At 33.0% G+C, this 23,299-nt stretch overlaps 4 protein-coding genes across 5 annotated transcripts; 1 reads left to right on the top strand and 3 right to left on the bottom strand.

The window, feature by feature from the left end:
• Positions 1 to 3,804: 3,804 nt before the first annotated feature.
• On the bottom strand, positions 3,805 to 8,650 carry LOC123227549. The gene is made up of 4 exons (XM_044652575.1): positions 8,052 to 8,650; positions 7,849 to 7,964; positions 5,445 to 5,688; positions 3,805 to 5,319 (listed from the first exon to the last, which is right to left on the bottom strand). Exons 1-4 carry the CDS (start codon positions 8,397 to 8,399, stop codon positions 3,964 to 3,966), a joined length of 2,064 nt encoding a protein of 687 aa, XP_044508510.1. The 5' UTR covers positions 8,400 to 8,650; the 3' UTR covers positions 3,805 to 3,963.
• Positions 8,651 to 10,104: 1,454 nt separating this feature from the next.
• LOC123226918 (probable signal peptidase complex subunit 2) lies at positions 10,105 to 12,433 on the bottom strand. The gene is made up of 5 exons (XM_044651494.1): positions 12,272 to 12,433; positions 12,021 to 12,172; positions 11,739 to 11,820; positions 10,515 to 10,657; positions 10,105 to 10,355 (listed from the first exon to the last, which is right to left on the bottom strand). Exons 1-5 carry the CDS (start codon positions 12,368 to 12,370, stop codon positions 10,256 to 10,258), a joined length of 576 nt encoding a protein of 191 aa, XP_044507429.1. The 5' UTR covers positions 12,371 to 12,433; the 3' UTR covers positions 10,105 to 10,255.
• Positions 12,434 to 12,853: 420 nt separating this feature from the next.
• On the bottom strand, positions 12,854 to 18,410 carry LOC123226687 (peroxisomal nicotinamide adenine dinucleotide carrier-like). 2 transcript variants are annotated; one of them, XM_044651212.1, is made up of 11 exons: positions 18,122 to 18,407; positions 17,961 to 18,038; positions 17,654 to 17,728; positions 16,507 to 16,637; positions 15,979 to 16,033; positions 14,963 to 15,073; positions 14,753 to 14,821; positions 14,579 to 14,686; positions 14,366 to 14,434; positions 13,827 to 13,881; positions 12,854 to 13,271 (listed from the first exon to the last, which is right to left on the bottom strand). In XM_044651212.1, the coding sequence occupies exons 1-11, from the start codon at positions 18,200 to 18,202 to the stop codon at positions 13,087 to 13,089; spliced, it is 1,017 nt and encodes a 338-aa protein (XP_044507147.1). In that variant the 5' UTR covers positions 18,203 to 18,407; the 3' UTR covers positions 12,854 to 13,086. The 2 variants fall into 2 exon arrangements, with proteins under 2 accessions (XP_044507147.1, XP_044507146.1); XM_044651211.1 differs by having other exon boundaries at positions 14,579 to 14,821; positions 18,122 to 18,410.
• Positions 18,411 to 19,346: 936 nt separating this feature from the next.
• On the top strand, positions 19,347 to 20,086 carry LOC123227815. The gene is made up of 2 exons (XM_044652941.1): positions 19,347 to 19,364; positions 19,460 to 20,086. Exons 1-2 carry the CDS (start codon positions 19,347 to 19,349, stop codon positions 19,955 to 19,957), a joined length of 516 nt encoding a protein of 171 aa, XP_044508876.1. The 3' UTR covers positions 19,958 to 20,086.
• The last annotated feature ends 3,213 nt before the right edge of the window (positions 20,087 to 23,299 follow it).

The following is a 23,299-nucleotide window of genomic DNA, read 5'->3' as shown; positions in this document are numbered from 1 at the left end:
CCCACCAAACATCACCAATATTATTTATATGATATTTTTCTAAAATAAATTATTTCTAAAAATAGTAAAATTGATTAGGGGCGCATCCATGAAGTCAGATCTTTCTAAATTTTGTATAACATTTTGGTACTCCTTTTATTTTTGTTATAACAAAATTTTAATATTATATCATAATAATATAAATATATTATTAATAATAAAAATAATTGTATTACTAGTTGTGTATAAATATAAATCAATAAATCAATAAAATAATGTATATATTATATATATAATATATTAACATATTATTATATAATCGAGTATCATTATTTATATAATTAATATTATTTTAAATAAATAGTTAGTTAATTCAAACATTTGAAAAATAAAAAATAAATACACCATTCAAACTTTTACATTTAGACATATTTAACTAATATATTATAAATAATGGTTTCATTTTTATATTTATTTGTAATATATAAAAGCAAGACTCAATGATAATGGTGAAACATGTGCCTATCTATCATTGACTAAAGTATTTATATTTTAAAAAAAAAATTGATTAGAAATCTATATAAATAGCTTTTCAATATAGCTCACTTGGTTGGAGTATTTCTTAAGTTTAGAGCTAATGTTAGGTCGTGTCAGTTTCAATATGACCCACTATGTATGTGGATCATATCAGATCAAAATATATATAATAATAAGTCTTGTAGGTCAGATTGACTATAAAAAAGACTAAAATATATGATATGACTTATGTTTTAGGGGGTCATACCCTATCAGACTATTAACATATCGACTCACTACTTTTAGTCAGTCGACGTGTTAATTTTAATAATATATATGTATATATATATATATATATATATATATATATATATATATATATATATATATATATATATATATATATATATATATATATATATGCACTTGGATCATTTTATGGGGATTCAAGTATTGAATTATTTGGATTTAATTTTTAATTAATTTACTTTCTATCTTAATTTTGAGCATCTTTTAGACCTAACACTTGCATTGCATTGATCAGACAAGAAGCATTTCATACATGTTTACCTTTTGAATCAGAAAAAAACACCATAATTTATTCATTTATTTATTTATTATTTTAAAAAAGTAATTTCAACAAAAGCACTTTCTTTTATAAATCACTCAATTCTCAAATCAAACATAAATTCAATGGTTGGGTTGTGCTGCATTTAAGGTCAACAAAGCATTAAAACTGCTTTTTGATAAATAAATACTGCCCTGTGGCAAAGCTGTGTGCCCTGGCTTCGAGTTTTAGGTGACAGACAAGATGGTCTTCCACCTTCACAACACAATGGCCCCATTCCCATTGGTACCCATAAAACAAAGTTATATGTATATTTTTTGTTATATAAAAAAGATAAATAAATAATATATTATTATATAATGAGATATTATTTTATTTTTAATTTAAAATTATTTAATTATATAATAATAAATTATTTATATATCTATTTTGTGTATCCAAAATATACACATATGATTTTATTCATACACACGACCACCGATAACCTCATCTTTCAACTTGCCAAAAACCACTTACCTTTATTACTCTCTGTCTCCAATTTAGCACCCATTGTTTTCCTGGTAAAGATGTGACTCAATCTTGAGGGCAATTGGATAATATTGCATAAAAGCCTAACTTAGTCCTTTTGATAACATACAAGGGTGGTTTGGTCATTGCATAGAGAAGATTATTTTCTCTTCACTTTTAACTTTTGGTATAAGAAGGCCACCTTACATAGGTTAATTCACTCTCTCACATTTTTGCTCACTCTGGATAAAACACATTTAGTTATCGAGTTTTAGAGCTCTGTTAGGTTTCATCTTTCATTTGAGAGGTGTTATGTTGTATTTATAATTAAATACTAATAATTGATGAATTTGATTAAAGAAACACCTCTGTCTTAGATATAACATTTCTTTACAAAATCAGAACAAAGTAATATCTTATGTTCTTTTTATTTCTAATTTGATATTTTATTTTCTACTTTCAAGCAATTTCTATTTTCCTTTTATGAAAAAATATGTTTATAATGAAATTAACTGCCATTACTTTTCCTTAATGGTTAAGATTCTGTCTGGAATTAATTCACAGGATCTATCCTTTTGTTATAAAAAAAAAGGCAACTTAAAAGGACTTTCACCTTTAAATAGGTGCTGAATTTTTCTACTTTCTTCCTAATTTTAGTTCAAAGGCATAAAGGTGCCATTCTTCCTTTAGCAAATGCCTATGCAACACCAATCTCCATCAATCAAGCTAAATATATTGGCAAACAAAACTAGAAAAAGAATCCCTTTTGCCCATATTTATTTTTTATTTTTATTAAAAAAAGTGCTTCTCTATGTAAAATCACTTTCTTATCTCTTAGCATATATTTTTATACCCACATCAAAGAGATAATTGATTTATTCTGAAACCACTTCAATTTCCTAAGTGGGTTATGCATCACTTGACAAAAAAATTCTCTCACATTTTTGCCAATCTGATAGGCTTTGGCTTTGCATATGTTCAATTGAAAGATGCCTCTTCCATGGAATTAGCTACAGTGCCCAGATCAAACAAATTCTATCACTGTCCAATTCCATTATTAAAGTCAGCAAATCTCCTCTATGATTGGTTGATCCAAACCATTTCTCTACAAATTATTGCAATTGGAAAAGGTTTTTATCTTATCAAACTTAATTTAAAATTCAGTAATCAGACAACCCAGTTGGTGTTTATTATGAATTGTGGTAACTTTCACTGCACTTTTGTTGTTTCTTTTTTGCCACTTTGCCTTTGGCACTTCTTTGATTCTCTTGATTAGTTCAGTTGCTTAAGAGATTTGCAGTTTTTTCTTTGGTTTTGTCATCTCTTCTGGTGTCTTTACTTTGGTAGGGTTTCCACGTTAGTTTTTGTGGTGCGAGAATCCAACTGCCGAAACATTATTCTCAGGCTGCCATTACTGACAGGTACAGTTGTAAGGAATGCAACTTTAATGGGGTTCTGAATTTGTAGGGTCCTATTTTATAATATAACACAAAAGGAAGCTTCAATCTCTACCGAACATGGCTTTTTAACTGAAAACTAACCCCAAATCTGTCATAATCTGATGGTGAGCAGACACAGTGAACCAGGCTAAAATTGGTGAAGGGTTATGATACTTTGTTAATATTTGAAATTAATCATCAACGAACTTCCAAACTTTTTGGGATTCTGTTAGTGATCATTTCCAGGGCCTTAATGATATCAAATGAATATGATTTTTGAGCACCACTTGCATTTTCTTGCCCTCTAGAGTTTCTCTGAAAATGACTGTTCATGGCAGTGCTTGGGCCGGTCTTCGTGCCGGGGTATCCTGATCCAAACCAGGCTGCCCTTGGATTGAATGGGGGCTTTTGTAAGATGGGTTAACTTGCTAAAACAGGGTAATTTTTTTTCAAATGAGAAATACCATCCTTTCAAGGTTGGATCAACCACACTTATTACATCGAGTAAACTACATTAAGTAAATTAAGAGATGATTTAAACCTATATTCTTATATATAAAACTTCTTCATGATCACTCTCACTATCTCTTGGGAGTGGGCCTAAATTTGATTGGGGCAGAACAATGCTTACTTGTCTCACATCAACGGAACATACAGAAAATAAATGTCCCTCAGATTTTAACGTGTCAAGTGTTAAAGTGGTGCCACAACTACTTTTACAGAAGCAGCATGCAGTTAATTCACAGGCAGCAGAACAGCCTTTATAATTTACTTGGTCAGAGCACAACGGAAAACTGATAGAAAATTTAGTCCTGTGGTAAGGCGCTGGATTTGAACTAATTACAATTCAAGATGTCACAACTGAAACCATATATCTAGTATCTACAATTGGGAACATAGCACGCACACATCAACAAACATAATAAAAATATCGAACAGCAAGATATTCTAATATCATTCTATACTTTCCTCATTGAAATTTGGCCTATAGCTACTACTCTCTTCAGCAGAACTAACAACATTTGAATCCTCTGGCAATGCATTCACCTTGTCATCAAGGCTCTCACGCTTCATCTCTGCCGTTGTTAAACTCCCAGACAATGAAACCAATGCAATGCTTTTCCCGATAGCATCAACATCTCTGGTTCCACTATAGAGACCCCGGCTACCAGCAAGAAGAAAGCTTTGGTTCTCATCAACATTAGTTAGAACAGCAGGCAATACATCAATCAATGGAGGGTTGGTCTGGCTTGAGCCACTAATGAGCAGCCGCAATGTCTCTCTTGCACCATTCTCTACCACTGACTCACTCTCAGGAAGTAATGGGTTCACAAGTTTTGGGTGCAATGGAGGAATTGTTGTTGATATACCAGGACCAGCACTCACCAGGTAGCCTTGAACTGACGAGCAAACATCAATCACTGGAATGTGAACAATTGGGTCACACATTAAAGGTGTGAAAATTGGTATCTGCTGAGAACTTGGCACTTGCAACCTAACCAACGGATCTGGCAGGAAAGCTGGGAAATCCAGAGAAGGAATGTCAGCAAGACTCAGAGGTGGAGTTGGTGTCAACAAACTGGCAGATCCATTAGCTGATAACAAGGATGAAAGTGGTGGGAGTAAAGGTTGTTCACTTGATGAGGCTGGGAGTTGTGAAGATAATGCTGGATGTTGCATCGATGATGACACACCTAGAGGGCACCAACAATAGTAAGGAGACAAAAGAGGTGAACCTGTGGATGAGACTTCAGTCAATGGGCTTGAGGTTGAAGGGACAGAAAATTTCCCAAGTGATTCAAGACAAGTGGGTGACAATTGGAAACTACTGCCTTCAGAAATATTATTGCCAGTTTCAGATTGATTGCAACATGATTCATCAGTAGTAACAGGTGAAGAAGCTGTCAAGTTGTCAACAGCAGACAGATAGCCACCACCTCGGCGCCCTAACTTTTCCCTGGCAGCAGCACTTCTTAGAGTGGACAAGCTTCTGGACAGAGTCTCTTTAAAGGAACTTGATCTTGGACTGAGGCTACCCTGATAAATTGAATTTGTCTTTACAGCTTGACTGCTAGAGTGTCGAGATCGCAAAGACTTAGAGGATGAGGACTGGCATTGAGAATTTTGAACTGAATCCGAGAAATCAGATAAACCACAAGGAGAAAGTGAATTTGTACAACTTGCTTGAGTGTTGCTCAATGATGATCCCACAAGATAGGCACGAAGGTGAGTTGCTAGACACCCCAGGCGCAACTCACTGATTCCAGTTAATTCAGCAATTGTCGGTTTCCTCTTGATAAGATCTTTCATCTGTGACAGAGAAAAAAGACTAACATATAGTTCCCTAAACAAAGATCTAATGGTAGGAAAACCATGAATGTTTTATCAGCTATTTTTTGAGTGTAAAAGTGTGACCATCATTGAATAACATATACCTTTGAAATCAATTCAATGCCCAAAAGCTTGGACTTCTCTGAGCACCAGAAGTATGATATTCTGCTATCTGGGATCTCCATAAGAAACGATCTTCCAGAATGGTCGGCTGGGATCTCACCAATTACAACAGCAGAGCACTCAGATTTGCTGCTCAGGGTAAACAGTCTTTCTGTATGACCATCATCTCCAAAAAATGAGAGTCGCAAATCAGATGTTGGCAAGATTGTAAGATTCAGATTCCCTCTGTAACATTATGAAGAAGAAGTGGAATAGTTGAGAAGAGGTAAGAAAAATGAAGCAGTGAAGAAGAACAATATAAACACTACAAAATTCAAGCAAGACCAACCAAAAGCTCTGAAGACGACACACTTATGTATTATAAAAATTGAGCAGAAAAAAATCTGATATTTCAGTTGTTATTCTCAAAAACCAAGGATGGACAGGCAGTCCATATGTAACTGCCCCCAAGAGAATGCATATAAGGTAACCCATAAAACATCCGAAACTTGTTCAGTTGCTTATAGTATCAATGCTATAGGCATCTAATACCTCAATATCCTTCCAAGCAAGTGTTTCATCACATTCACCCAAGGTTGATTACAATATTTGCAAGTTTTTTTGTCAAAATATTAACATTTAGCAGTAATTGCACATATGGTCATAACTATAAGACAACCAGTCCAAACAAACCTGATGCGTTTGGTTTGGTTTTAGTTAGTTCCATTACTTATTTAACAGTTTGAGCAAAAACTGAATATTTTGGCTTAACAGTTGTTTCACACAGAGGTATTAATCAAGATCCCCAAGTAAACAGGACATGGTATAACAGACAGAATTTTTCAGAGCAATTGAATCCATATACATGACTTATATATATATATATATATATATATATATATAAAACTTAAATAAATAAAATCACATAACAAAACAATGACAATAAGATATGAACAAATTCAAATAGAAACCAAACTTCATAATAGCAAAATACAGAATTAACTAATACTAACTTAGAATCACAAGAAAATTTAAGACAAGGATCTCACACTCATTTTTTTTCCACAGAAATTAACTATTGCCCCTACATACACAAAAATGCACCAAAACCATATAATATAGGAGATGAAACTACCTTCACTTCCCCTTAATTCAGAGATCATTACTACGCCCACTTTACCTACAAGTCAAAAGATATATTTATTGGGAAGCATGAACATTATCACCATCAATAAACACAACATAGAATCCTACAGTTTCAACTATTATCATCCACACCAGCTTTCTTCCAGAGAATTTCATATTTGAAAGACTCCAATAAATACAGTAACTAACAATGTGAAAGGCCACATCACAGATAAAATCGGAACAATATATTTCTAAGGCCAGTTTATTTATAAACCTTATGATATGGCAAAGTCATTAGATGAACCTACAAACCTAATTTACAAGTACTATGCAACATGTAATTACACATAAAATGTAAGTCAAAAATGAATTTTTTTAAAGATGAAATTTACTAAAGGTGATCATACATTTCCAATTAAAAAGTCATACCAAAAGAATGAAACCTTGTAGTCATGATCAAATCAAACAAAAAATGATATAAGGTCCTCAAGAAGAAAAGAGTGAATATTATTTCAATGATGGGTTCAATTTCACCAGTACCGAGCAAAATCAAAAGTCAGAATCTTCTGAAAACATAAGAAAAGACATTCATTACATATAATAACATACAAACTTACAGGCATATTAACATGAGTGATATATGGCGAAACATTGTCCATTTTAAAGCATGTAAATTTTAAACTACCAGCCAGCAGTCATACAATCACCATGGCATATTAGCTATCAATTACCATTAGATAGCTGCAAAAAGAACCGTCACATCTGCTTGTGTTACTCTTAACATTTAAGATAAAAATAAAACAAAAAATTAATAAAACAAAATTTTAACAAGAAACTAAATTCATTTAATATTATGATTGAAAAGAAATAAACAAAATGGCTTCCTGATCCCGACCTTGTCAATGGTTTTTCCCATTTCTGATTAAAACCACGTTAATACAAAGAATAAAGCATAGATTCAAATTAAACAGAGAATGTGGCCTAAGAATCCAATCATAGTAACAGGAAGCTGACGATATATCCACCCAACAAAAGAATGGATTTTAAGCATTTTATGTCAAATCTTACAGAAAAAAAAAAACTTACACAAAATGTATTCATTTTCTTTTTTATATTTTTAGATATTACTGTGCCAAACAGTGTTTATTTTCATAATTTCTGATATATATGAATTGTGATGACACCAAGAAATCAAACATAAGCAATAATCCTACAACCGGGCTACATCAAACATACATGGAAAAATCGAGACAGAAATATCAACACAAACTCGATTACCTTATTGAAGTTGGGCATAGTAGGCTCCCTTGCTTGTTTACCTTCCCAACTCGAATTGACACAAGTGGTATGCAAAAACACCTAGCTAACATACACACTTCCGACGGCTCAAAGTGCTGTTCACATATCAACCATACAAATCAAAATCAATTAGCAGCCAAATCAATAAAAAAATCTAACCAAAAAAATCGCAATACGTGTACCTGACTTAGATGAGCCAATAAACGATCCTCGGCGACGCCGCTTGAAGCATTAGACTTTAATAAAGGCTTCAATCGCTCATCGGCGCGACAAGCTCCCATAACTTGCATATCGAGAGCCTGAAGCCACTGCAAAACCCTATCCTCACGATCGCTCCGTTGAAGCAACAAATCCTCGTCTCCTTCTTCAACAAATATGTCGGTCAATCGCTCCGTCAGTCCAATCTCACGGGATCCAACGGTGGAGGTTTCAACACCTGTCGAAGAAACCGATGAAGTGTCCATGTAGTCGTCGCCTCTAGATTGATCTTCACGATCGTCAACAATATTTTGCTTGTTGGAGTTCGCCATGACAGATTCGTTAATCAAATACGAATTCGAAACTCTAGATTTTAATCTCTATTCTCCGATAAATTCAAGGTACGATAAACAAAGAGTTGATTCGAATTAAACAGAGGAGAAATTAAAATGTTAATTTTATATGATTTAAGAATAAAATTCCAGTTGATTGGTGGCTGGTTGATTGTAAGGAGATACGGAGATAAGAGAACAGACGCGTGAGTGAGGGGTTGTTTTGTTACATATAACAAGAGTAAACCAAAGAAGCGAGGAATAAATAAATAGCAGGATTCGAAAGGGCCGTTATCAATTATCAAATATGGTTGTGGTGTAGGTTTGAGGTCCGTGACGTCGGCGTGGGGCTCATAAGTTTGTAGTTAAAGAGGATGACACGTCAACCAATAGGAGGAAAGGCTGAGGTTAAGGAGGCGGTGGATTTTGGCTTAAAGCAAGGAATCTGTTCGTCCTGTGAGCTAAATAAATAATAATGTTATTAATTGTGATTTAATTAGTTGTTTCATTTGTCATGGAAAAGAGGAATAAAATAAAATAACCAGAGTGGTTTGATTAATTAATTTTTTTTATTTTAAAAAAATGGGGATTACCTTTTTGACGGTAGAACTAGGAGTGTGGAATCAGCTTTGTGAGAAATATCTATTTGGGTGGATCCCGCAACAATAATTCAATATGACTGATTGCAGATTCTCTGATCAACCTATCACAATCCTTCCAGTGAGCGTGCTCATATTCAAATAATATTTGTTAAAATCATATCAGAATAGAATTAATCAATGTGATATTCAAAAAATGGTATTCATTACACGTAGGGAAAATTTAATTTTTTTATATATTATATATTTTTAAAAAATTAAAATAATAATTAACATATTATTATTTTAAAAAAATATTATAAATAAAATTAAAATTTTTAAAAAATTATAAATAATATATTTCATTTTTTATCTTTATTGTATTATAAAATAAGGATTATACAACATAAAATCATGATACCTATGATTTAAATTTACAAGGGTTAAGCACTTTATAGAATATGGATGATGTTGAGAGATACCAACCTACAATAAAATGACTGTCTGAGCTCTGAAATTAGTCATAAAATAAAGAATAGACAGAGAGAGAGAGAGAGGAAGGGTGCATAAAAGGAATATTCTAAATTCCGAAATGGCCATCCACATTGACTGTGAATAATGGTCTTCCAAGAAAAGCACTCAGAGGTATTTTTTTTTCACTGTATTTTTTGCTGAGGGTAAGAACCTCAAGTCTTGGTCTTCCTGCAGTCCTTCACTTCAACCCTACTTCATAAAAAGTTTCCATTAAATTTACTCGAGGAAAGAATGGCAGAGCTGTGAATCCACCAAATGGGGAAATGAATTATACGCATTATCAGCTGGCAGATACCAATCCAACCATTCCCATTATGTGGACCCATTGAGCAAACAAAACCCATTTTCCCTCAATTATAAGACTAACATGTTATCATACATACATGAAAAAGATAGCGTTCTAGAAATTACCAATCACACTGTCTATACTACGATTCAACCACTCAGGTGTAAAACTACCCATCAAAACAGCAAGTGATAGCTAGAAAAATCTTGCACCTAACAGGTTGGCATCTATTAGCAACTGTTAGGGTCCGCAAAATACCTATTGATGATATAAGAAGATGTAAACCCCGATGACAAAAGATGTGAACTGTAGTCTAAAGTTGATTCATTCGATTTGGTCCAAAATTTTCCGATGCAAGCATCTTAATTATGAAAAATATCTGTATTAAATGACAATCGCATTAGATCTTTGCTTCCTCAATAATAATCTGTCACGAGAGTTCTGAAGTTTAAGATCAATTACTTCTTCTTCTTCTTCGGTTCTGCTGTATACTCATCAACTAGAGCTAGAACATCTTTCCAGAATAGGCCCTCCGCCAAAACTCCATCCTTGGTGAACCTGCAATATTTTTAAAAGATCAGAAATGTGGAATGGATATATTAATTCACATCCTAACTCCAAAAGACTATAGAATGTGCAATGTCTATGCCCTTAGTACAAACAATTACAGGGATATGTGTCTCTGTGTGTGTGTGAAAGAGAGAATGAGAAAGAGACCATTGAGTGACACTTTTGGTTAGCTTCACTGGCTGCCCTGCAGAAATTGATTTTGGATCTGCACTTGCAATGGTAAGTGTGTACAAATCGGAGAATCTTGGCAATTTGGAAGAAACCACCAAACCAGTGCTGGAGAAGGAACCCTGTTGAACAAATTTGCTGATTAGAAGTTGAGTGAAAATATAAATTCAAATTTAGCTACGACCCAATTTTCAAAATTTTACTAGCATTATCCATATACATATCATAACAACAAAGTTTCACTAGAACTACAGAAAATACAATGAAAAACAATTCACATATGTTTGATGTTTCACAAGTTGCTTCAGAAGACAACAAGAAGGGTTCATGTATATGTTCAGTTTCTGCAGGAAGGACCACAAGAAACACATTAACCACAGATTATAAGTGTATTAACTTGACTCTAACATTTATGACTAAAACTTCTTAATTGATTTATTAAAGTAAGGCAAGAGCACGTAAGAGCAGTATTTTATACAACATACTCGCGCATATAACCTAGACAAGAGAAATCCATAACCTAAATCTAAGATTACAAGGTTTGCCACAGCTAAATTAACATGTAAATCACGCAGAAAAAAATAAAGGACAGGGAAAATTCAAAATACTTATCAGCACTGGAGGAAGAAACTTTCCGCTGATTAAAATTAGGTAAAAAAAGCATCAAATAGAAAAGCAATCAAGCAAAAATAGAGCTTTATGGAAAATAATTCTTCCAAATTGCCGCTTCCAAAACCACCAAATAAAATGACACAACTTCACCATCCCAGTTGTCTCTGCTACCTTGCATACACATAGAATATCTCCAGAGAACTACCAAACACCATTAACCTTATATACAAGTAGGCACATTTAGATAGAGACACCATCCAAAAATGCTATGAAACAACTCCACAGAGTAAATAACAAGGATTTCAGGGATATTGAATAAATAATCCACTCACATCAACCAAGTTAGGCAGTTAAGCATACTTACATTGAATTTGCATTTATTTCTCTCAAGAAATTATATAATTACAAAAAGGTGCCATACATGGATGTAATATATTTAAATAACCATATATCAGTATTGTTTCATGCTCCAGCGCAAACACTCATAGTGTGCTGCATATATGCATTTGAGACATATAAGTATAAAAATGCTATCTAGCAAAAATATTCGACAAAGCATTACATTTATAAAAATACGTAAGGTTACTTTACCTCAGGAGGAAAAGTAAACAAGATTGCGTTCTTTTCCTTTGTGTGGATGAATAGCTGCAATATCACATTGAAAACTAAATACTTGCCAGAATCAAGGATCAAACACAATAAAAATTGAAATCATTACGAAAACAATTAGAGAAGTATCAAATCTGCAAGTATAACAAACATAAAAAATTATCCAAATAGTAGATGTTTCAACTAAATAAAAACAGATAGGAATATAATATTAACAAAATCAAATCAAAATTGGACAAAGTTAAGAAACCAAGCAAAGGATATAATGCGATACATCCGATTAAAAAATCGCGATTCTCTGGAAACTTCTTGTTGTAAAATTGAACAACCAACGCAATGACAATGATAATTGATCCAATCATCAACCTGATATTGCTCGTTCTCATGTCTTCCACATAACCTCGACTGCTAACAATCTATTTCAACAAGATTAATTAAAACCAAGCCCCAATATTTTATTCAAGCAGCTTAAAAAATTACATCGAATAATGAATGGATCTAGGTTTTTAGATTACCTCAGGCACGGTCTCATCGAGGATGTGTTTGATGGAATGATGATCTAAGAGATTAACCTTCTTAGGGTTCTTGTTCGCCATTTCTGATTTCTCTTGCATTTTTTTTTGTCTGTGTCTCTCCGTAAATGGTTCAGTGAGGCGTTTTAGGCGGGTACATACAGTTGACTGTTTTGAGCTTCAACGACGTCGTTTCTGAATTGATTAAATTACCATAATTCATGTTAAAATTAAAGAAATAATATTAAAACCTTGCATTTTTTTTTTTAACTTACTAATTTTCGGATTATGAATTGATTGAATTTCCTAAATTGTTAGCGATTCACATTAAAACCAAATTTTTATTTTGCTCAAAATTAAGACCTTGTATTTTAATTGGGCCAAATCACTATGCCCCACCCAAGGTTTGATAAAATAACATATCCTACCTATTAAATTAGAAAATACTAATTTTCCACCCATCAAACCATCTCATGAGACCTCGGGTAGGAAATAGTTATTTGGCCTTTTGATTTCTTTCTTATTTAGAAATAGAAAACCAACGGAAATAAACATGGCAAGTCAATGAGCTAATTAGTCAATCAGTCGAATCAAATCTGTATGATTATAATAACATTCAAATTTGGAGGCAATGCCAGTGAAACACAATCAAATATCTAAAAAATCCAAATCGGATATTACACCAAATTGTTTCAATAAATTATCCTTAATGGAATGGAAGGGTATACAAATGATCTTATTTCTATGCCTATGCCACATGTTATTCATGATGAAACTGAATTTTGCTAAGCACTTTGACAAGCAGCACTCTGCTTACTCTAAAGTCCTTGATCAAGGCGGCGGTCCTTGGTAAGCAAAAACCGAGTACCCTTGACAAGCTCTTCCTTCATCATGAACAAAACAGCAGCTGCGAGAACACTTTGAACTATTTTCGTACTCATACCCTTGTAAAAGCCATTGAACCCTTCATAGCGAATCATCTTCAAAATGGCGTCCATTGTGCCTATAATTATAGTGCAGGAAAGAAATCACACCACATCAATGATCTTTAGGCGAAAAGCATATATTGGGGAAACTTAGATAAAAGTTTCTAGGCACCAAAAAAATAAAAAATGAAAGCCTGTTTGCATTGTTTTTCTCCTTTTTACTTAGTGTACAGGCAGAGTTAGTTTATGTCTTAATATAATTTTCTCCATATGGCCCCAAGAGTTAACAAAACTAATAAAGTATTAGAATTTTCAAAGTGAAGACTTGGGTTCGAGTCTCTGCTACATTAGTAAAACTTTGATTTATCTAGTGTAATGATTGTGAGTCTGGTCATTGTGTCCCGAGTTTCCCCGTTCAACAAATACAGACAGAGTCTTTGGTTATAAAAAAATAAATAAATAATTTTCTCCAGATCTGTGCATATCAGATTGTATATTAAGACAAAGCTATACCAAGGCAAAATTCATATGGATTGGGGTGATGTCAGTTATTGATTAAACCATGAACAGTTTTAACAAGTCAATAATACCATAAATCATCATGTATGAAATTTCATCATAAGAATCCAAACCTTTATAGTGGTGCCTTTTATCCCCAGTTCGGACCTGTTTTGCTTGAAGCCTCGACTACAAAAATCAAGAGAGTCAATGAGACAAAACCAAAAAAACACAGATGGTAATAAACTATCATCACAATAACAATTTTGAGTATGGCAGTGTATCTCTAAACTTGATTTCTGGGAATAAATCTTTTCTGCTTGTTATTTCTCATAATGTATTCATTCTAGCAGAAATAACAAAAAGAATGCGCCAAATTCAAAAGCATGGCAAGACAAATTGCAGTAAGGAAATTCATTCTGCGATGTCACAACATCAGAGGAACAGAAAAATTATAATTCATGAAAAAATTTTAAATCAAGGAAAACAGGACCAGGAAGAAACTTTTTTCTAAGTTTTCTCAGTCTAAAACGAACTTCCTTGGCTAGTCCTATGGATAATTGCATTACCTTTGCAAGTAAGATTGAATCTTAAGGTCAAGACTCAGTATAAATTGCTTATCCTAAGGTCATGAAGTTGCTATCAAAGATAGAATTGAAACTTCCAAGCCTACCTTTACAACGAGTAGTGGATATGTTACAACAGTGGCTCCAAGTTTTGCCAAAGCTCCAAGAAGAAATATCTAGCAAAATTAAGCAGTTTATTCAACTTAAAAAATTATCATGGAACAAAAAGGGGTGGAAGTTAATTTGTGAGCACAAAAGCACTAGGTTAAAATTGGCTTTAAAAGAAACGGAGGTGACAGAGAACTGATGTGGAAATGAACCTCTGAAGCAGTGACACGTATGCCATCCTTCTTACTCAAGGAACGCCTTTTCTTCAGCTTCTTTAACATGGTTTCATAAAGCATGAATTGTATGGATGGATTGCTCACCTGTAAAAAATAGTGGGAAACAGTCAATGTCGCTCCAGTGACACAGAGGAGTAAGTATTCACTTACCATTATCAATGTTGGGAATACACCTTTCCAAAAGCCCCACAATCCAGCTTCACCATATATTTCTTGAATCTGTAAATATTACACATCAAAATATATAGGAAAATTTCTTTCCCTGTGGCTCACACCAACAAGATAATAGCAACGGAATTATTTCCAATATCACAACTCATGAGCAAACTACATAAAACTATAGCAACTTATTGTGCCCACCACATGGCTAGTTCCATAGGGAGGAGGCTCAAGCGCAGCAGGAATCACTTCATCTGGAGTAACTGCTTCTGCTTGACTGAGCTGGGACTTCTTCAATATTTTTGTGTGGGTCTGCAGGTAACAATACTTTGAAACATGAAGCTATTCATTCCACATAGATTAATCGTTAACATGAAAATGGAGCATATGTGATGCCATACAAAAAACAAAACCCATATCCCACTGCCTGATTTAGATTTTTGGAAGAAACAGATAGCATAAAAGAAGACATGTAATAAGAAAATAAAAACATTTTTAAAGTTAATGTGAAAATAAAGTTCTAATATCTCACATACTTATTACTCTAGCAAATTCATGCAACACAATACATAGGCCCCTAATTTAACTACTTGACCAGTAGTACAAGATAACTTCCACAGAGTGTTATGAACCCAGCACTGTTCCGATTCTCAACCAAAGTAAGCCAAGTAATTGACAAACCAAAAACAGAGATAATAGTTGCGATATAAGTTGTGTTTACAAGAGTAACAATTCACTTCCCTGTGTGCAAATAAGAAAACTAAAAACACTCGCATTCCGACTATTCAAAAAGCTGAAATCTCTCCTGAAATTTCTAGCTTTCGAGAGGCTACGTATTCTTCCTAACTCAGCTGGAGCTGCCCAGAATTTTTCCAAAAAAATCCTCCCCTCTTCTTAGCCTAAGGTTTCCTTTTTATTCTATCTCCTCTAACAACCCATAATTATTTGCCACATGTCTACCCTTTTCAAAGTGGCCCAGATTTTGTTTTCCGTGCCTTACTTTTGTGTTGTGACAACATATTTGTGTTCTGCCACCATGCTTAGTCCTGACATATAGCATTCAGGAAAACTACAAATTCAAGTTCAGATGGGAAAACTCCAATATTTAGCAACAATAAATTCTCTTAATCAAATGAGTATTTAGGAAGGAGATGTTAATTACTGAACACATCATGTACAGAACAAACAGAAACTTAAAATTATAAATTAGCTATTACCTGCATGCGAGTAACTACCACCCAAATGGGGTTTGTCAACAGAACATTTACACACCTACAAAAACAAACACATAAATCATCCTTTTAGCATCAAAATTTACACATAAAAAAGGATAAACAAATGTAAATAGTTAGGAGATAAAATGATCACCTGAAAATTTTGTTCTAATTTAATATGCAACGTATCAAAAAGACATGATTATATGTGTACCATGTTCTAGTGCCATTCTAATTAAAGACTTATTTTTTAGAAAAGAGTCAATGTTATAAAAAAATTTGAATTTTTCAGAAACCAATGTTTGACTTTGAGATCAGAGTATTCTCTTCTGCAAAGATATCCGCACTGAAAGCTGGGGAGAATGTATAAGGACTAAAACATCAAATACAGATAAGAGCTATATGCCAGAAAATATGTTCCTGTCCCAGGTTGACAGTGTTGAGTGTAATAGGAAACCACAACAGCACAGAACTGTACTTGAAATTTAGTTATATACAGAATCAATTTCACTAGAACTCCATAAAGTTTACCCTGCTAGAGCAGCAACCACAAGTGATGAAAACATGCCAACTGATCCATCACCAACCCCTTTCCTCTTGTGTTCAAGAGCCTTAGCTTCAGCTTTATTCCTGAATATTTGATAGAAATAATAGTAAACACCCTGTATCATAAAAATGGCGTGTATATAAGAAATAATAAAATTAAACAATTGATGCAAATCACAGCAGAGAAATAAAATCTCTTGACTTAAGCCAAAGTATATAACATTTTTTTTTTTGAAGAAATTAACTCATGTTTTAAGAAAGATACATGCTCAAAGTATATAACATTTTATTATGTAGTACTAAAGACAATCAATTTAGTTATAACGTTAACAGGGATGCAGTGTGACATTGTATATGCTATCTGACATACTGACATATATCAAAAAACAAACAAGGCCCAGAGGCCAGAATAAAGAAAATGATTTAGAGTTAATTAAACAGAATCTTGACATAAGCCCCTATAAAGTTAATCAGCTAGTCTTAAATAATTAACATTCAAAGGCAATTTGTGGGTTTATTTTAACCCAAAGTTTATGCTAAACCAGTCTTTCATAACCTTCAGGTAAAATCAATTGATTCCTTCTAAATGTGGTCCTCTGTTTGCTCATTTAGGCAGACGACATACTATTGAACACTGAGAAATTCTCCAGAGGTTTGAGGTCCATTACTATTATTCACCCTCATCATAACACAACGTAGAACAATGACAAGAATAAAGACCATATGACAAATACGTGTATGCACAGGGACATATTTCACCACCCCAGCACCACATACCTATTTACATTGAAAATCACAAAACATCTTCTTGCTCAGTTATGTACTAGCCATTTTATCAAATCAATTCCATAATCCAAAATCCTTCAGCTACAATTTATAAATATCTTTAGAATCATGCTAATTTCTTCTTGTTTTAAAATAAATTGAAACTGACTCAAACACAAAGTTTTTAAATTCCCAAACTTCATTTGCTTCTCAATCATACCTTCTGAAAACCAAACAAAGCATCAACAACTTAACAGTACATATCTTTTGCAATACACAAGCAAACAACAGAATGGCCTCCAAATCAATATTAAGAAGCAGTTTTCACATACTAGACAAGATAATTAAAAATAAAAAAAATTCTCACCTGAGATGCAGCAGTACCTACTAGAGATGGTGTCAAACCACCATACAACCGTTCCCAGCCCTCGTGCTTTACAACCTACATACAAATCAAACAAGAGGAAATTCAAAACTAACACGAAAACAAAACTTCAACTCACATTTCTGATCATTGATAAACTGCGAGCTCCTCTTAACTTTCAGGACACTAATTTGTTCCAATGAACGTCAATATAACACATTTTTTTAAGAATTAGTTTACTTTCTTTAAGACAGTTTCAAATCAGCCAGCAAATAGAAAAAGGATTATTAAAGTAAAAATAAATTAAAACCTGACACATTTGCTCAATGGTTCCAAGCCTTCTTTTCTCTTTGCTCAAGTCACGCTCCGTTTGTTGCCGAGTATTAACCTACACGGACCAACATAACCATTACAAAACTACAAAAGATAATGATAAAAGCGACGGGAACAGAGATCATGAACAAATCATACAGTTTGAAGCGGATATGTGATGAGCTGAGCGATGATCCCGGCACCAGCTCCAGCCAGTCCATTGATTAAAGCGTCCGACATAGCGAACAAAATTTTCCCGGCAAAATTCCGTTATTTTCTCGAGAAAATTGGTAAAAATACCGTTGCTTCTAAATCAAAAGAACTGACAAGGCATTAGAGAGATCTAAAGGTTTATAAAGACATTAATATATGTGGAAAATCTTTGACTTTGGCCGTATGGGCGTTGTGTTTGGTTCGCTTTCGTTAGTCCCCACAGCTTTGTTACATTCAAGAAAGAGCAGGTGACGGTTGGTGCCTGGCTACGTTTTCCAGAGTGAAATTACTATTTTGGGCTTGCCTCATTCATTGGTTTGAGTCATCAATTCTTCTTCGATTGCGTGTCTTTCTTTAAAAAGAACATAATGTCTAATTGTTGAAAGTAATAAAAAAAAAAAATTAAAGTAACTGAAAATTAATTAAAATAATCCTCTTCGACAATTTTAATAAGGTTAAAATACTTATTCTCACCCCAGATTTATTGATGATTCAGTGATAGCTATTAAATATTAAAAATTTAACTTTTTATTTATGAGTTATTAAAATTAATTAATTAAGATTAATTATTATATATTAAATAATAAATTAAAATTAATATATCATATTTTATTGATTTAAAATTTAATAATTTTTTATAAGGTTATACTTTAAATATTACATTTTTTTCTGTTAGTTTTCTTTTTATTAGAGAATTCCTTTTATGCTCTCTCCCTCCAATTATCAAAATCTCTTTTCCCCTTTTGGCATTTTACCCTTCCTATCTCTCCAATCTATTCATCAACTTTTCCACAATTTCAACTCTAGATCTTCATTTTTCCTTCAAGTTCTCATTCAAAATATAAATTATTGTTCATCCTCAAAACTTTTGAAAAAAAATAAAAATCTATCAACAATAACCTTTACCAATTAACAAAAATAAATGACGGGTGAAAATGTAGTTTTTTAAAACTTAAATAATAAAAATGTTATTTTATCAAACTATAGGTGGGAAATAGTTCTTTGGCCGAAATCCTTAAAAAAAAATGCAGTAAATTTGATTACCTAAATGAAGTACAAAATTAGTCTAAATGGACTTCTTTCTTTGGTTAAATTCCTTGGTCAAATCAACATCCAATATAAACAGTTAATTCGGAAGTCCCACTTCCTCACCAGCCAATGCCATTTGAGCATGACTCGAAATCCGCAGGCAAGTCAAGTCAAGTCTATTTTTTTTTTTACCTAACAATTTCTGTTCATCCATAAACTTCATTGATACTATTTGTATTACTCTCATTCTATTAGGGAGATATGGGGAAGAAAAAGAAGATTGCATATTTTGAATATTCAGAAGAAAACAATCGGAAGAGATTCTTCACTGAGAAGAGCGTTGCCGATTCAAAATTTTCATGCAAATTCATCATTCAATACGCGGAGGACATAGACAATCCTAGCGATTATCCGATCGATTATTCAGAGAGGAATTACGCTGTTATATTCTGGGTTCAGCCTGGAAGAGAACACCACACTAATGTGGTGAAAGGTTCTCCAAATCCGATATGGAAACAGGGTTTTCGGATGATTTTAAACCCGGATGAGGAATTCGGATTCCTGAACATGGAAGTTGTAAGAGTACATTCCAGAGCAGATCCTGGAACCTCAACAGGCCTTATCTTGGTGGGAAGAGTTCAAATTCCAATACTAAGAAAACCTTGTATGCTATCTCAACGATACGGGCTTGTGAGACCTGAAGGTTCGGGTTACAAAGCTGAAGGTCACTTGTATGTCTCCACTATCTATTAAAACTGAAAACTAATTATCCAAGTGAAATTCCTCGTTATTAAAAAAGATTAATCTGAGGGTAATTTCCTTTTTCTTGTTGAAGGTTAGAATTAGTTTTATCTTTTTTTAATTTTGTTCGAGTAACATTGTTTTGAGCCATCTTACTATTATTATTACAATTGATGCGCCCATCATCTATTAAATGCATTCCCATGATGGTTTTCCACCAGACATGTCACAATATTATTTATATATGGGATAGGCAATTAACATGTTAAAAACAATAAACATATAAAAAAAAATATTATAAACAATATGAAACTAGCAATAGTATTGCACACAAAAAATAAAAATATTAGGATTTGTCACATATTGATGTTTATTTCAATAAAAGTATTAATGTTTGTTTCAATAAACATGTTGGCTGTTTGCTTCTAGGTCTGCGAACACGACGTCTGGTTCAAAACCATGGTTCACAGACTGTCCATATTGATGTTTGTTTCAAACACACAGACACATTACAATACGCAAAATTCCTTATACATTACACATAAAATCGTACACTAAAATTCACATATTACACACAATATGCAGATTTGCCATAGAGTATTACAACACACAACAACAGCTGTTGCAAATCATTACACATAACAAAGTCTTCGGACTCATCACTAAAGTCGCAGCCATGGTGAACTTTTCAATTCACAGTGAAGTTTTTTGCAGAAGAAGAAGAAGAAAACTGCGACAGAAGAAATCAAACGTTGTCAACCCGCCGTTGTGTGTGGTGGGGCAGGGATTTCGTCAACGTCTGGAGATTTTGGTGGTCTGATGCAATCAGCCAATTTTTGTTGCTTGGCTTGCTGTGTTTGTTAGGGTTAGGGATTTTGGGATTTTTTTTTTTTTTAAATTCTGTTTACAGGAACTGGGGAATAATTATGTTCAACCCAAAAAATTGATAAAAACGGTTTTTCCTTATATATTAATCGCTCGAACCACCGGTTCACAGTCTAGCCAGTCCAGTTTGCAAACCATGTAATAATACATGTTATTTTATAAAAGAATAAAATTATGCATATAAACAAATCATATAATAATGTATATTATTGAATTTATTGTTCATATTCTTTAAATATGTTTTAAAAAAAATAATTTTTTTAATTTTATAATAAATTTGAGTTTATTTCATGTCAAATGAAGGAAAATTACGTCAACTTTTTATTGGTTATATTGTAAATTTAATATTAAAAAGGGAAAAGAAAATGCATTTAAAAAAAAAAAAAACAAATGACTTGCAGGTACCTACAAAGAAATCTGATGCGCCCTCAAAAATTTGTTACCCATAAATACAAGTCCAAGTTGGATACAGATCCAAAACGCTAAGACCTATACCCGTTTTAAGAGGGTTACTCACGGTCCATAATTAATCTTGCTGTTTTGTAAGGTATACATCACACACACTCTCAGAAAGCTAACAAATTTTTTAATTGTTTATTGAGTTTGAGGTTTGGCTTGTGATATTGTTAAGATGGTGTCAATATAAATATTTTTTTATTATTAATTTAATTTCAAAACCAGTTTAGTTCGGATGATTTATTTTCAAATGTTAATAAATCAAAAACTGAATTAAAATTTTGGTTTTTATAATATTTCAATTCGATAATCAAACTAGTTTTATGAATACCTTATTTTTTGGTTAGATTTTTGAATAATTTTGAACACTCTTAAGTTTCCATTGTGCTTAGTAATTTTATTTTTTTTTTGTACCATACGATTCCAAGAAAAAAACATGACTTTAGTGGCTCTTGATCTAAGCCAATTGTCAAGCCCAACAATCGTAGATGTTGGTAACCCCACAAAAAAATGGAGCCTTTCTCTTGGACCCAGATCAAATATTTTGTTACGAGTCAAGCAACTCGAAGTCATTCTTAAGAAATACATAAAGAAACCCAAATGCCCCACTTGTTCATGGAGAAATCATAAAAATATGGCAAATGGGTGCTTTATAAATAAAATAATTTGGACTAAAATATGTCTAGCTAGCTATATATCCAAGAAATTTTGTAAGGCAAGAAGCACATGCAGGTTTAATGAATCACTTTTAGATGACGGTGACAAATCTGTCTCCATACACTAGTATTAGTCAAATGAATAAATTTAGGGTATAGTAACAAACTCTCAACCAATATATCAGATACGTCAATATTTTATAAATATGATAAAGACTCAAACCTAGATTTTTTCTCTTAAAGTTTTTATACCCAACTAATTTTACTAACCACTGGAGTCAAGCTTTGTTATATTGCATATAAGAAAAGCTATCTTTGTTTAGTCATCTTTGTTTGAGTAAATATGATAAGCATTAGGTAGCAAAATTGTTGGAGATGTTCGGAAAAATTAATTAATATCAAATTTTAAGCTTTTTAGCGAAGTTTATAACGAAAATTCAGTTATAATCAAAATCGATAAAACTACACATATACACTTTTAAATACACAACTGGGATTTAATTATGAATTTCAAAATATGTATATATAACATTACTCAATCAAAATACCCTTTATAAACAACTAAACACCTAATTGGGCTTTTGTTAAAACTTCATTAAAAAGAAACTAGAATTGAACAGATTTGATGTTGGTACGACATGAATTCCAAGTCAAGGCCAACAGATTTGCCGCAAAAACTGGCTAAAGAATTATCTATTTATTTGTTAATAATCCACCCATTAGAACCTAGTTGATTAAGCCATGCCACAAGAGTTAGAGGTCGCAACCATAAGAAAGTATGCTCTGTACTTGCCTTGTAATACAAGGATCCTGTACATCAGAACTGGTACGGGTTGGTTCCTTACCAAACGGAGTAGTCCAATCTTAGACTCCATAAAATGTTAGATTGACTATGATTGAGCGACCTCACAAGTAAAAGGACCCTCCATCAGCCTCTAGAATCTGTTAGGCTTCAATCATACCTTGGGTACCAGTTGTCTTTTCACTACCATAATCTTTGACATACCTAGTCTAAGCTTTGATTGCTCTATGAAAGTGCATAACCAATCAGGGTTAACCCCTTCCATGGTCTCTGGCCCAAAACCAAGTCCTAAAAACAATTATTGGCTCTACCCCACTTTGGTGCTACTGGTTTCGGTTAAAATCTTCAGGTGTAGCTATTGCTGAAGATTTGGCAAGATCTTCAATGACTTACATGGCTTTTCGGTACAGATTTGTCTTCTTTATTAATTAGAAGAGCGGTGATCGATGATGATGATAAAGATTGCCTTGGCCCTTTAGTGTCTAGTTTCTGACTAAATACAGGAAAAAAATTATTAAATATAAATTATTATTATATTTAATAAAATTTGATAAA

This window comes from Mangifera indica, chromosome 10 (assembly GCF_011075055.1).
Source record: "Mangifera indica cultivar Alphonso chromosome 10, CATAS_Mindica_2.1, whole genome shotgun sequence".
Classification (NCBI taxonomy): Eukaryota; Viridiplantae; Streptophyta; class Magnoliopsida; order Sapindales; family Anacardiaceae; genus Mangifera; species Mangifera indica.
The sequence above is the reverse complement of the archived record's forward strand: the minus strand, read 5'-3'. Positions and strand labels throughout refer to the sequence as shown.